Source organism: Carcharodon carcharias, chromosome 6 (genome assembly GCF_017639515.1).
Source record: "Carcharodon carcharias isolate sCarCar2 chromosome 6, sCarCar2.pri, whole genome shotgun sequence".
Taxonomy (NCBI): Eukaryota; Metazoa; Chordata; class Chondrichthyes; order Lamniformes; family Lamnidae; genus Carcharodon; species Carcharodon carcharias.
Genome location: NC_054472.1, coordinates 130,546,881 through 130,562,093, shown reverse-complemented (window position 1 = coordinate 130,562,093; position 15,213 = coordinate 130,546,881). Strand labels below are relative to the sequence as shown.

The 15,213-nt window shown below is 43.5% G+C and overlaps 1 protein-coding gene across 4 annotated transcripts in view; it reads left to right on the top strand.

Moving 5' to 3' along the window:
• LOC121279178 (matrix metalloproteinase-16-like) overlaps positions 1-15,213 on the top strand; it is a 295,815-nt gene that overhangs the window by 255,516 nt on the left and 25,086 nt on the right. For all 4 annotated transcript variants that reach the window (XM_041190177.1, XM_041190175.1, XM_041190176.1 and 1 more), the window contains exon 8: positions 15,061-15,211. In XM_041190177.1, the coding sequence (XP_041046111.1) occupies positions 15,061-15,211 (151 nt within the window). The remainder of the gene's footprint in view (positions 1-15,060; positions 15,212-15,213) is intronic.

Genomic DNA, 15,213 nt, shown 5'->3' with positions numbered 1-15,213 from the left:
ATAATTGAAAGAGGTAGAAAACAGAGCTAAGTTTTTAATTAGGGATTGGGAACCAGACATGGGGGCTTTACACACACCTGCTGCAATTTACAATGAGTCAGCCAATGAAAGCCAGAGAATGGGCTCACCATCCAATCTGGGATAGAGGGCAGACTCTCAACATTGGAGGGCCCTCCCAACACTAGAGGATCAATCAGTGATTGACAGCTATACAGACTGAGGTGGCAGCTGCATTATGAGGTTGCAGGCAGTGAGGCACAAGGGCAGGACAGTTAACTTTCTTTTTTAATACGCTGCCTGACCATCATCCTGGAGGGGCTAGCTGTGGACCAGCGTCTATTATGGGTCCGGTTAGTGGGTCCCATACATGATCCTTCATGCCTTTCACACTCCCACTCTGACGTGACCCCCATTCTGTGTGCCCGCCACCCCCCCTCCCACCCCCCCCACCCTCCACCACCACCACATATTGGCCAGGGCATGGTCCAGTCCAACATGGGGTTCCCACATCACTGACTGGAATAGTGCCTAAATAGGCCACTTAATTAAATATGATTAGCCTAAATTGGTTACCCTTGTTTGCTAACAGGCAGCTGATGCCACCCTATGCCAGCCTCTTTCATAGTGGCTCAGGGTCAAGGTTGGGATCATGGTAGGAAAATGGCATGTAGGCACTGGTGCAAAATTGTGCACTAGCTTGCCTCTGGCCTGGATCCCAACCCTTTTAAAACCTAACCTCAGATTCCTGGCTCTTCAACAAGTCACACTAGCTTGATCTCACTACCGCCCCAGTGCAAACAGACTGGTTGGGACATGAAAAGCTTTTCCACTGTCTCAGTTAACACATGGGGCAGAATCCTCTGCTTGTCGGGCGGGCTGGTAGGGAGTGGGCAGACGTGGGTGGGCCAATTAAGGCCCTTCCAGCATGATGCGTGCCCGGAAGCACCCAGCGCTACCTGCGCGGGCGGGGGGCGGAGGGAGAGGCAGGGCCTGCACTCTTTCGTGCATGCGGGCGAAAGAGTGCAGCAATCTCACTGAGGCATGGAACTGCCTCAGAGAGATTAAATTCAGATTGAAAGTTTGAAAAAAAGAAAGATTAAAATTATTCAGACAATGTCCCCTCATGTGACGGTGTCACAAGCTGGAACATGTTTATGAATTGAGCAAAATTTATTTATCAATTTAATAAACCCTTCATGAGGCCTCATCCCGCCCTTAGATGAGGTTTCATGAAAAACGCAAAGGCCGACTGGGCTTTTTGCCTGCCCGCCAACCTTAATGTTGGACAAGCAGCGTTGATAATGATGTTAATTGGTTTTTAAATGGCCTTAACAGGCCTTTGACAGTTTGGTGGGTGTGCAGCATCCTCCGTTGCACACCTGCAGAGCGTAAGATCTGAATGACGTGCGGTGACTTTGGGATGCACGCCTGACGTCACTGCACATCATTTGATGCGTCAGCTTGCAGGGCCCACCCCCACACGCCAACGTGAAAATTCTCCCCATGAAGATTGTTGAGTTATAGCTGTACAGATTGCTAATGCCAGTAGAATGAGATCCAGCAAACTTTAAGGAAAGAAGGTGAGAAAGTCAAGGTAAATGAAGAAATTGAGTCAATGTACATCCCCTATTTTGTTTTTTATCCTACAAGGTATTAGTTATGTTATTAAATTTAAGAATGCAACTTGATATTGTGTGCTTCTTGTTCCTTTGTAGGATAGATTCACTCATTGCAGAGAGCAAAGGTCAGTGATAGGTCTACAAAACAGTAACTCAGACTCTCCAACCCCTAGCTCCTTCAAACAGGGCTCCCACCTTGAGTTCTATGAATTACCCTAATGAAAAATTCCAACTACAATCTAAGCCACCTATCAAGAATGGTGTGGGTTTAAGTCAGACACTCATTTTCTGCCCACGTGAATTTTTCACTGCTTTGTCTTTAATGGAGCTGAAATTTGGACTGGGTTAAGTTAAAATTGGGATTGTAGTATTACTACAATGTAAAATTACACTTAAGATAGGCAGTAAAGTCCTGAAATGGCACCATAAAGTTTGCATAAATGCCCATATGGAGCTTTAACCTCATAAACAGGATTTTATAGTAAATTGAATTTAACATAAACCTGACTTTTACTCTTTTTTTCCTCCATAATCCCTTAATACTCTTACTTCCCAGGCATTTAGTTTCTCCTCTTTAAATACCTCAAATGATTTTGCATCTATTATCTGCTGGCATAGTACATTCTACATTGTCACAACCCGATATATATAAAATGGTCTTTTATTTACTTTGTTTGAATTCTAAGATTCTGCCGCCTTCTCCTAAATCTGTCTCATAGCAAGAATGTTCTCTATCTGTCCTTGTTAATACTTTTTATTATTTTAAACCTGTCAATAAGATTACCCCTTCATCTCAGAGGAATATGATTGATATGTTAAGGTACATTTATATATGATTGTTACCTACCTTTCATTATTAATTAAGTTTCTTCACCCTATGTGAACTGCCACTGTGGGTGCCACTTTCTGTGGCTTAGTATATCCTTCCTAACGTGGGATGGCCACAACTACACAAAATATTTCAAATGGAGTCTGATGCTCTTAGCAAGAGAGGGAAAACAGCCGGAGCAAAGGCAATGAAACGTGGACAGAGAGGCAGGGAGAAGGGAGAGCCTGCAAATCCTTTCAGAGAGGAAAGGCTCATTTTTGGGGGGATGGGGTGAGGTGGTTTAATAAAGCACCTAAAAACAGCAGTCTTTATCTCAAGGGAGAATGTTCTGGTGAACTTCCCTTTTGTTCCTACAAAATCTCCCTTCCTACAAGCCCAGCTTTTGTCCTTAGGGATTCCACGGTATTTATCAATTTCCCTCTTGAATTACCTAATTTTTAACTCGCTGGGGTGGTATAAATCTCACAGGGTCACAATACAATAAGTTTATTCCCTTTCCATAAATTCAGAAATGGTTATTGATAAAAAAACAGCACCAAATTGAATTCCACTGAGCGTAGTCCTGTGGTACATGTGAACAGGGAAGGGCTGTGAGGATCACTTGTCAGCATGGGAAAGATGGAAGGGGGCACTGTCTGCTTTTTCAAGCGAACAGGGCTTAGGGCTGCACTGATGCACTTAGAAATTTTTTAGGCAGTGAATTGCCTAGATTGGAAAAACATACCAAAGGCCTAAGTTTGTAGCCAGAGGCTGACCTGAACAATGCATGCCAGAATATGACTGTATTTTAAATACCTATGGCATGTATCTTGGGCTTTATTCCAAATTACTTGATAAGGACTTCAAGACCCTCTTCATACTTAAGCCACAAAAACAGAATGATTGCTGAGAACATTGACTTGCACAGCAGGGGCCAGACTGATCCCTGCTCTCCATCCAGAATATGGTTGGATGTCCTGTATCCTTTGCCATGACACACCCTGTTAGAGCTGCTCAGTATTGATTGAGCTTGATTTCTGCTTCTGGCCTGGAGCTGTTATTCTGCTATTCTGTCAAGCTGACCAGGATGGCATTTTTTCCCCTCCACACAGTATTGCTGGTGTTTCTGTGGTTCTGAAATCTAGTGTTTACATCAGTTTACAGGCCATTTTAGCAGCTAGCCAATAAACATTAACCAGGAAAGTAATGTGCACAAGAAGGTCAGAAAACACTTGCACACTGCTTTTCATCTTACCATTTTACTAACAAAGAAGTTAAAATTTCAAATACATACACTGTGTGGATATGACTGGTGAAATTATATGCCCCACGACGGTGTGCATTATTCACTTTTTATTTACAAAACTAAATCGGGCTGAAGCTTAGCTCCAAAAACGGGGCTCAGGTGAGACATCAAAATGTTAAAAATCTCCAACCCACCTTCAAACCACCCCCTTTGTGGTTTACAGAAGTGGAACAAAAGAAGGGCAGCCAACATACCCCCTGTTAAATATTTTAATAACATTGGCAGCCTCTGATCTAACCCTGGCCAGCAGGATTTCCTGGCCTCAGGAAACCTGGCAGCTGAAGGGCAGTGAGGACAGCTGTTGGGAAAAGGTAGCTTCTTCCCATAGCCCTCCAAGCTCCCCCTACAAGAGACACTCCCCCATACAATATCCCCACACTCCCACTAGTAGCAGCAAGTAACTTACCTGCAGAATCAATCAGGCTGACTTCCAGGTGAGGAACTTCTCAAAGTAAATCTACATACACGGTGAAATCAAAACTCCACAGCAGACAGGCAAACCCAAACTTATGTGTTTCCGACTAGAAACTATCTACAATGCGGAAGCATGCCATTCAGCTCAAATGGTGTTTTTGCTGTACATGAGCCTTTTCCTAACCTACTTCATCTAACCTTATCACCATATCGTACTGTTTCTTTCTCCAGCATGTGCTTTTCTAACTTCCCCTTTAATACGTCTTTGCTATTCACGCTAACTACTCCTTATACTATTGCGTTCCCACATTCTCAGCACACTCATCAGATAAATAAATTTCTCCTGAATTCCCTATTAATTTTTTTAGTAACTATCTTGTATTTATGACTTCTAAATTTAGAATCCCCAACAAGTGGAAACATTGGGGTGGATTATACATTGAGGGTGGGTTCCCCAGGGGCAAGCCCACCTCGAGTTGGCCAGCTCACCCTGCTTTAATTTTACTGTCTTTAATTGTTATGAGGTAAGAATTCTGTCACTCTCCTGGAGGAAGCCGCAACTCATAGTGCTGCTGGTCAGTCGGAGGCTGGCAGCCCTACAGTGTAGCCAGGCCAAGGAGGAGGCATTCAGTGATGGACCTACAGCCACGTCTAGGATTTTGCCAGGGCTAGGCTGGCTCTACAACCCTCTGGCAATTGAGCATCCCTGATTTTAATCCCTTTACCGTTGGTGGCAGTGCCTTCAACTGACTCGGCCCTAAACTCAGAATCCCCTTCCTATACTTCTTTGCCTCTTCACCTTAGCTTCCTCCTTTAAGACACTTCTGAAACCTACCTATTTGACTCAGCTTTTGGTCACCTCACCTAATATCTCCTTATGTTGCTTAGTGTCATACTTTGTTTTATAATGCCTCTGTTTGGCACCTTGAGACTTTTTCATTCTTTTAATGCATCATATAAATATAAGTAGTTGTTATGGTTCATTTTTTCCACTAATATTCTCCCATTGTTATTCTTGAAATAAAATCTGAATGAAATCCCCCCATCCCACCCACAAAACCTGGGTTGTTAATTAGAGACCAAAATTGACATTAATGACTCTTCATAAGACCTTTGCTGATTTTTAAAATTTTTTTACCTATACAGAATAACAACTCAAAGCAGGGTAATGCACAGTGTCTTATTCCTTATTATTTTTAAGGATATTAGAGCATTGTTAATCTGTGCTAGCAATGTATGTATGTTCCAGAGGCGGTGGACAGCTAACAAAGGCTGAGACTCCTATTGTATCATTTTCCACTAATAGCTTTACTGCACATCTGCAAAGCTTCAGCACAGTAACCCATGGCACCATGCCTCCAAGTAATTAATATTCATCAGTCTAAAAATAAAGGTACTTGTACATTTTCCACAAAAAAATTGATATGTACATTTTGAACCAACATAATAAATCACGTTTTTCTACAAATTGCAAGAAAGAGCACTGAAAAGAGCCCAATGTCAGCACATATTTTGTTCTATCATGTATTTGCATTTACATAGATTGACTACTTATATTTTCCATTTTCAAATCTGCTGTTAAAAGGCTTTATCCTTTTTAGGCAGCATCCGTTCCATAACAAGACTTCCTCAATGAGACTGAAAGTTGTTTGCTACACCCATCAGTCATCCAATTTAATGGCCATTAGGTTGCAGATAGGTCTGCAGCTCCACACAGACCATTTGATATAATGTTCATACATCAATAAAGAGGCTTAGAAGCCTGTTACTAAGTTACAGGTTAGTTTATTATGAAATTTTTGTCTTGTCTGTTAGATGAAACAGAAAACCACTTTCAGCTATTAATCAACTACTGGAAAGATGCTCTGTCCTGGAGGAGTGGGAGAGAATTGAAACATATTGCAGCTCTTCCTCCTGTAATAGTGCTCTCCCAGTATAACAAATCAGCTGGAATGAGTATGAGAAAAATCAGGTAGAATGACAGGAAATTCCTTGCGGAACTGCTAACCATGAACAGTCAGACATTCAATTTATGCTGTTGCCAAGAAAAGCGAAGAGCTCAGCAACTCAGAAACACCCTTAGAGCAGAGACTGCTGCAGTCCACCGATGTATTTTGTGAGTTACAATGAAGCTTGAGTGGTGAAGGAGTTGTTCCAACAGTGGGTGGCTTTGGAGATTGTGTGGTCTGCAAACAACCCACCACAAACTGAAAGGAGTAAGAGTGTAGGAGGAGATTCAGCTAAATTACTTTGGGCAATAAAGCAGCCTATTTTTTTTTAAATGAGTGTTTACAAAGCTTCATTAAGCTAATGAATCAGAGTTTACTAGTTCTTCACATTACATATGTATATTTTTAAATTATAATCCACGCATTCAGTTTTTCTGTAGGGTTCTTCAGCTCTACAGCATTTTCAGATTATTATAACAGAAAATTGTTTCCAGCTTAGTAATACATTTTCCCCCAATTGATCTTTGTCTCAGTATTTATACCTGCAGGACTGACTTGTTGGTTCAGCATATTTTAAAAGATTATTTCTCATACAGCTGCCTTGCCAGCAGAATGGGGTTGTGATAAATATGAAAAATCTTACACAATATTCCAGGGCTTTTCATAAGATTCAGTGATGATCCTGCTCTGGCTATTTCTAGCAGCTGAAATAAATTCCCCTCGAAAACTTCATATTGTTTTCTTTCTTCCAGTCAGAAGCTTAATAAGCCTTGACCAACATGACACATCTTTGATGAATTCCAGGAGATGGATCTATGTCTGACAACATCATTTGATTGATTTCTGACATAAATTGATGAAGATGGAAATAATATTTTTAGATTGTAACGATAAATCTACCAGCATCTGTGAGAACGAGCAGCTTTATGTGACTTCAGAAATATGCATAACTGTCTGCAATTTCTTGATAAGCTCAATTAAATTGTGCTGCTTGGTAGCACTGAGAACTGGAAACAGCAATTCTCTACACAGCAGGATCACTTACTGGTCTGGTCTCTGCCATCATAGGAAGTCTAACAGGCTGTGAGAATAGCAGCATGGTACCAATGGAAGGGATAGCAAATTAGTCAGCGAGTCACCTTGGACGAGTCTCAAACATCCCTTAACCACAGCTCAAGAGTTGGACGTGTAAGAAGAGATCACTAAGTGGTTTCAATTCCCAGTGGTACACCTGAACATTTTGCCCAATGCAGTTTGCTCTGCCTATGCATGGAGAACACTCCCCAACTTCTTCCAGCATTCCCTCATTTAAATATGAGTGGTGCAGTCATCCGCTGGAAGTGCAGGGGTCTCAATGCCTTCAACAAAGGGAAATGTGCTGGTAGTCTCTTAAGGTGGTGCCTACACTTCCTGTTGATGACAATGTTTCAAACTTGTATTTTTTGCTTTGTTTTGTGCTGAGATCAAGAAAAAGACTTATGCCCAGGGGACAAGCAGGATAACCCACGTCAGGAGAAATCCTTGAATGGTTGGATTAGTAAAGTTCAAATCCAACAGCAACAAATAAGCATCTATTCAATGGTGCAAAGTCAAGAAACATAAACAGAAAAGCATGAGATTAATCTCATGAAAAGGTTGGTTGGGACTGCTAGACTGCTACTTTGAAAAACACACAGTATTCGCCTAGGGGTAAGAGTGCACCATGTCAGAATTCCCATGGTGGTAAGGACTCACCCCCAAAACACCCAAATGAATGCTTAATGAGACTTATGCCATGGAGTTGCTCTAAGCACTGATGGACCCAGTGCATGCCCTTCAGAAAATCCAGGGTGCACAAAAGTGGAGTTTTAGACCCAAAACCTGAGATTCAAAAGAAGAAGACATTTTTGCCCATTTTACCTCATTCTTCCAATACACTAACCAGTTGACCTGAGTACAGCCATTTAGCCCTGGATTCCTGCATACAGATCACCTGGCCATCAAGTAATGTGAAAGCTGTTGATTTCCAGTTGAACTTCACTATCACCATGCACTTTAATGGACATAAACACCCTGTTGCCTGTGCTTGCAAAGATCACACCAAGGCATCAGGACAACATTTGGCTGTGTGTGGTATCAAGCAAAACTGAAGTCAATAGGAATCAGGGGGAAACTCTCTGCTGGTTGGAGTCACACCCAGCACAAAGGAAGATGGCTGTGGTTGTTGGAGGTCAGTCATCTCAGGGCATCACTGCAGGAGTTCCTCAGGGTAGTGTCCTAAGCCCGATCATCTTCAGCTGCTTCATCAATGACCTTCTTTACATCATAAGGTCAGAAGCGGGGATGTTTGCTGATGATTGCACAATGTTCAGTATCATTTGCAATCCTCAGATACTGAAGCAGTCTGTGCCCATATTGAGAAAGTGACGAGTAACATTCACAGCACTCAAATGTCAGGCAATGACTACCTCCAGCAAGAGAGAAACTAACTAACTCCCCTTGACATTCAATGGCATTACCATCACCAAATACCCTGTTATCAACTTCTAAGGGGTTATCATTGACCAGAAAATGAACTAGACCAGCCACATATATACTGTGGCTACAAGAACAGGTCAGAAACTGGGAATTGTGAAGCGTCTAATTCACCTCCTGACTCCCAAAGCCTGACCACCATCTACAAGGCAGAAGTCAGAATGACCTCCGTGTGCTGGAATACTCCCCATTTACCTGGATTAATGCAGCTCCAACAACATTCAAGAAGTTCAACACCATCCAGGCCAAAGCAGCCTGCTTAATTGGCGCCCTATCCACCACCTTAAACATTCACTTCCTCCACTATCAACACACAGTGTGCCATATACAAGATGCACTGCCGTGACTCACCAAGGTTTCTTTCACAGCATCTTCCAAACCCACAACCTCTACCTCCTGGAAGAACAAGGGCAGCAGTTGCATGTGAACACCAACACCTGCAAGTTCCCCTCAAAGCCAAACAGCATCTTGACTTTTTTTATTCATTCAAGCATCACTTGCTAGGCCAGCACTTGTTGACTCTCCCTAATTGCACTTGAGAAGATGGTGGTGAGCCGTCTTCTTAAACTGCTGCAATCCATTTGGTGTAGGTACACCCACTATATCACCGTTCCTTCACTGTCGCTGAGTCAAAAGCCTGGAACTCCCTCCCTAACAGCACTGTGGGTTTACCTATATCACATGCACTGAAGCGGTTCAAGAAGACAGCTCACCACCACTTTTTCAAGGGCAATTAGGGATGGGCAAAAAATGCTGGCCTTGTCAGTGATGCCCATATCCTATTAAAGAATAAGAAAAAGCTATGAATGCCAGAAATATTCAATCTCTTGAGAATACAACCATTACATCAGCAAAGACATGCCGATCCAAACCGACTTGCCCATTCTATCACCCATCCATCTCAAATCTAAAAAGCCATTTTGGACGGTCCCAGAAGCTTTTCAATGATCTCCCCTCAGACTTGATAACAGATGGCGTAATGCCTGGAAGAACAGCAATACACTAAATGCATTTCTTATGGAGGGCTCCAAAATACCATCAGAAGGATCAAACATTCCCCAAAAACAGTAGACAAATGTTAACCACCTCAGAACTAGTCATAAGATAAAAGCAAAATGTTGTGGATGCTGGAAATCTGAAACAAAAACAGAAAATGCTGGAAAAACTCAGCAGGTCTGACAGCATCTGTGGAGAGAAAAAAAAAACAGTTAACATTTTGAGTCCTTATGATTCTTGTTCAGAATTGGTCATGATAGATGCTGCTACCTTCTTCATAGATGGAAGATTATAGCATTTCTATCATGCGACTGACGGCTCTTTGTCAGACAATAGAGCACTTCTTCAAACACTGCCAACAGAGGGGACTTGTAGACAACCTGTAAGGTGTCTGCACTGTGACACCGGAAGCGTTGGCCTGGATATCTGATCTAAGTATTAATATTTGATTTGTTTTTTGCTACTATCATACAAAAGAAGATCTTCTTTACCTTCAAGCCTCATAGGAAAAAAAACTATGGGCACATTCTTACCGAATGACGGGACTATATTTTGAGTTTGAAACCTGATTCTCTGCAACACACATGGCAATTGTTTTTTACCAGGTCAAACCAATCAGCAGCCCACCTCTGAACTTGCTGACAAATTGTGGGTGGGCGTGGGGAAGCAGGCAGATTTCCAATTAAAAGGACCGTGACATGTTTCAGAAAAGTTCATCAGAACTTGAATTTTCCAGGATGCAATAACTACAGAATTGGAGGGAAGACCTGGGAAGTCTGCTCCTGGAACACTGACTCCTATCGGGATGTCCAGCTGCAGGATCTGAAGGACTGCAGTAAATTCAGCTTTCCCAAAGGCAGGAAAGAGAGGACGACCTCTCTAACCAAGCAGCATGAATGGTATTGGCTGAAGAAGTGAATATCAGGAGTGTGCTTTCTCCAACCTGGAGACAGAGCATCAAGAGGTACCAGGATAAAAAGAAAAAAACAAAAACAAAAAAACTGCAGATGCTGGAAATCCAAAACAAAAAATAAAAAATACCTGGAAAAACTCAGCAGGTCTGGCAGCATCGGTGGAGCAGAGTACGATTGACGTTTCGAGTCCTCATGACCCTTCAACAGAACTAAGTAAAAATAGGAGAGGGTGAAATATAATCTAGTTTAAGGCGGGGGGAGAGAGAAGGTGGTGGGGTGGGGGTGGGGGGGGGGTGATGGTTGTTGGGACAAGCAAGTAGTGATAGAAGGAGATAACCAAAAGATGTCACAGACAAAAGAACAAAGAGGTGTTGAAGGTGATGATATTATCTAAAAGAATGTACTAATTAAGAATGGAAAGCAGGACAAGCAAGGTACAGATAGCTCTAGTGGGGGTGGGGTGAAATAAGACTAAAAGGGCATAAATGGTATAGATAAATTATCAGTGGAATACATTAAAAATAATGGAAATAGGTGGGAAAAGAAAAATCCATATAAATTATTGGAAAAAACAAGGAGGAAGGGGAAGAAATGGAAAGGGGGTGGCGATGGAGGAGGGAGTTTAAGATCTAAAATTGTTGAATCAATATTCAGTCAAGAAGGCTGTAATGTGCCTAGTCGGAAGATGAGGTGCTGTTCCTCCAGTTTGCGTTGAGCTTCACTGGAACAATGCAGCAAGCCAAGGACAGACATGTGGGCAAGAAAGCAGGGTGGAGTGTTAAAATGGCAAGCGACAGGGAGGTCTGGGTTATGCTTACGGACAGACCGAAGGTGTTCTGCAAAGCAGTTACTCAGTCTGCGTTTGGTCTCTCCAATGTAGAGGAAACTGCATTGGGAGCAACAAATGTAGTAGACTAAGTTGAAGGAAATGCAAGTGAAATGCTGCTTCACTTGAAAGGAGAGTTTGGGCCCTTGGATGGTGAGGAGAGAGGAAGTGAAGGGCAGGTGTTGCATATCTTGCGTTCGCATGGGGAGGTGCCGTAGGAGGGTGTTGAGGAGTAGGGGGTGTTGGAGGAGTGGACCAGGGTGTCATGGAGGGAACGATCCCTACGGATTGCCGCCGGGGGGTGAAGGGAAGATGTGTTTGGTGGTGGCATCATGCTGGAGTTGGCGGAAATAGCGGAGGATGATCCTTTGAATGCGGAGGCTGGTGGGGTGATAAGTGAGGACAAGGGGGACCCTATCATGTTTCTGGGAGGAAGGAGAAGGCGTGAAGGCGGATGCGAGGGAGATGGGCTGGACACAGTTGAGGGCCCTGTCAACTACGTGGGTGGAAAACCTCGGTTAAGGAAGAAGGAGGACATATCAGAGGAACTGTTTTTGAAGGTAGCATCATCAGAACAGATGCGACGGAGGCGAAGGAACTGAGAGAATGGGATGGAGTCCTTACAGGAAGCGGGGTGTGAGGAGCTGTAGTCGAGGTAGCTGTGGGAGTTGGTAGGCTTGTAATGGATATTGGTGGACAGTCTATCACCAGAAATTGAGACAGAGAGGTCAAGGAAGAGAAGGGAAGTGTCAGAGATAGACCATGTGAAAATGATGGAGGGGTGGAGATTGGAAGCAAAATTACTAAATTTTTCCAGGTCCAGACGAGAGCATGAAGCAGCACCGAAGTAATCATCGATGTATTGGAGAAAGAGTTGTGGGAGGAGACCGGAGTAGGACTGGAACAAGGAATGTTCCATATACCCCATAATGAGACAGGCATAGCTGGGGCTCATGCGGGTACCCATAGCCAAACCTTTTATTTGGAGTAAGTGAGAGTCTCTCTCTGAACTTACTGCACTCCGTTCTCTCAGGTCCAACCCTAACATTGTCATCAAATCCGCTGACCAGGGTGGTGGTGTCTAGCACCCCCCCCCCCCCACCAACCTCGGCGGCATTCTGTAGGGATCGTTCCCTCCATGACACCCTGGTCCACTCCTCCATCACCCCCTACTCCTCAATGCCCTCCTACGGCACCTCCCCATGCGAATGCAAGATATGCAACACCTGCCCCTTCACTTCCTCTCTGCTCACTGTCCAAGGGCCCAAACACTCCTTTCAAGTGAAGCAGCATTTCACTTGCATTTCCTTCAACTTAGTCTACTGCATTTGTTGCTCCCAATGCAGTTTCCTCTACATTGGAGAGACCAAACGCAGACTGGGTGACTGCTTTGTGGAACACCTGCGGTCTGTCCACAAGCATAACCCAAACCTCCCTGTCGCTTGCCATTTTAACACTCCACCCTGCTCTCTTGCGCACATGTCTGTCCTTGGCTTGCTGCATTGTTCCAGTGAAGCTCAACGCAAACTGGAGGAACAGCACCTCATCTTCCAACTAGGCACTTTACAGCCTTCCGGACTGAATACTGAGTTCAACAATTTTAGATCTTAAACTCCCTCCTCTATCCCCACCCCCTTTCCGTTTCTTCCCCTTCCCCCTTGTTTTTTCCAATAATTTATATAGATTTTACTTTTCTCACCTATTTCCATTATTTTTAATGTATTCCACTGATCATTTATCTATACCTTTTATGCCCTTTTAGTCTTATTTCACCCCACCCCCACTAGAGCTATCTGTACCTTGCTTGTCTTGCTATCCATTCTTAATTAGCACATTCTTTTAGATAATATCATCACCTTCAACACCTCTTTGTTCTTTTGTCTGTGACATCTTTTGGTTATCTCCTTCTATCACTACTTGCTTGTCGCAGCAACCACCGCCCCCCCCCCCCTTCTCTTTCCCCCCACCCTTAAACCAGCTTATATTTCACCCCTCTCATATTTTTACTTAGTTCTGTTGAAGGGTCATGAGGACTCGAAACGTAAACTGTGCTCTACTCCGCCGATGCTGCCAGACCTGCTGAGTTGTTCCAGGTATTTTTTATTTTTTGATGTGAAGAGGTTGCAGGACCTCAGAAGGCTAGGAAACGTGAGTGGTACAACCCCACATTCTTAACTGACCCAGCATTCTTCTGCAGAGCACTTCTCAGAAAAAAACACTTGAAGCTCCACCCATTCATTTCACCTCACACCTGCATCTGAATGGCCCAAACTCACACTCACCCCCTCAGCTTCTTGTTCTCTCGCACCAATGCTTCACAGTCACCTTCCACAAATGTTCTCTCTTCTGCGCAAAAGCCAGTCTGAGCACTCACATCACTCTGCTTTCTCTCCTTGCAGAAGAAGAATGCCCACAACTTTGCGAGAGGTAGTGAGCTGGTGCAGAGATGCGGGGGAGGTGCCTGCTCTCCAGTGACAGGCACCTTATCGACCACTGACAATTCATGTTCAGCTGCCCCACTGGGAAGGAAACTTTGTTCCAGGAGACTGCAGATGTCAATAGCAACCTGCCCTGAAAGCCTGAGCCTCCTGAGGTACTGGCATTCAGACATGTTGAGAGAGCTAATCTTCTGCCTGTAGACCCTGAGGTCTCACCTCCTTCCAGCTGGATCCTGGTGTCCTTCCCCTTCATCCTATGGAGGGTTGGGCTGAACAGAAGGCAGCTGGTGCTGCTGCTGTTGTCAGTGATGTGGCTTCTGCTCTTGACCTCAGCAAAGATGGGAGTTGGAGCTCCATTAGTTACTCCCAAGCCACGGTAGAGGCTGGCAGCAGGGAAGTGTAGCTGAAGGTGAGTGAGATGCCTTCCAAGAAGTTGACAATTGCCTGGCAAGTGGTGATGGCATTCTCTGAAAGAAAAAGTGCTTTGAACAACAGGCTTTCAATGGACAAAGCTGGAGCTCTTCAGTGTAACTGATCAAAGCTTGCCCAGCTTGTCAGTTTCACTGAAGAATCTCTTTCTCCTGTTCACTCACATTGGTGATCCTGGCAAGTTGCTGACAGGTCTGGAAACAAGTTCCATGGTTGGGAAATCCAGAATTTATAAGCACCTCATGATTGTTTTATTAACAACCTTGAGGAGCTCTTAATTACTTTTCCAAGGTGGTCTCCTCTCTCTTTCATGAAATGTGAGCATCACTGGCAAGGGCCATCATAATTACAGTGGAAGCTCAAGGATCCAAGTTGCAATTCTTCCAGTTATTTGTCAAATTACTTTTGGGGATAAACTTTGTGCAAGACATTGCATCATTATACACCTCATGATCAACAATCTCCTGTCTGATATGTATTGACTTCACAGCTGATGAAAGATTTAATTTATTTTCTGCATATTTGTATCTGACTTGCCTTTATTCCAGTCTAAGCATGGTGCTCTAAAAAACAAGACAAAAATACTAATACTTATGTATTAGTCACCCTTTTTAATGATAATAATAGCAATTCAGAAAACACTGCAACAAAGGAAGTGAAAGTCTATCCTGTGCTTTTGGTGCTTCAAGTAGATGAGTTGTCATCATTGTGAATATATTAGGCAAACAGCAAAATGAAAGCCATCTCTTTTAACAAGACGCAGTTAACCTAGGAGATAGGCATTTTTTAGCTTAATCATTTACTCAATAGAACTAAACTAAGAATGTTACAAATCATTTTTTTGCAGGGAGTAAGTACTGGGTCTTTAAGGAAGCTACGCTGGAGTTAGGATATCCTCAGAATGTGGTGGAACTAGGAAGTGGAGTGCCTTCTCAGGGAATTGATACAGCAGTGTGGTGGGAAGACGTTGGTAAAACCTACTTCTTCAAAGGAGACAGGT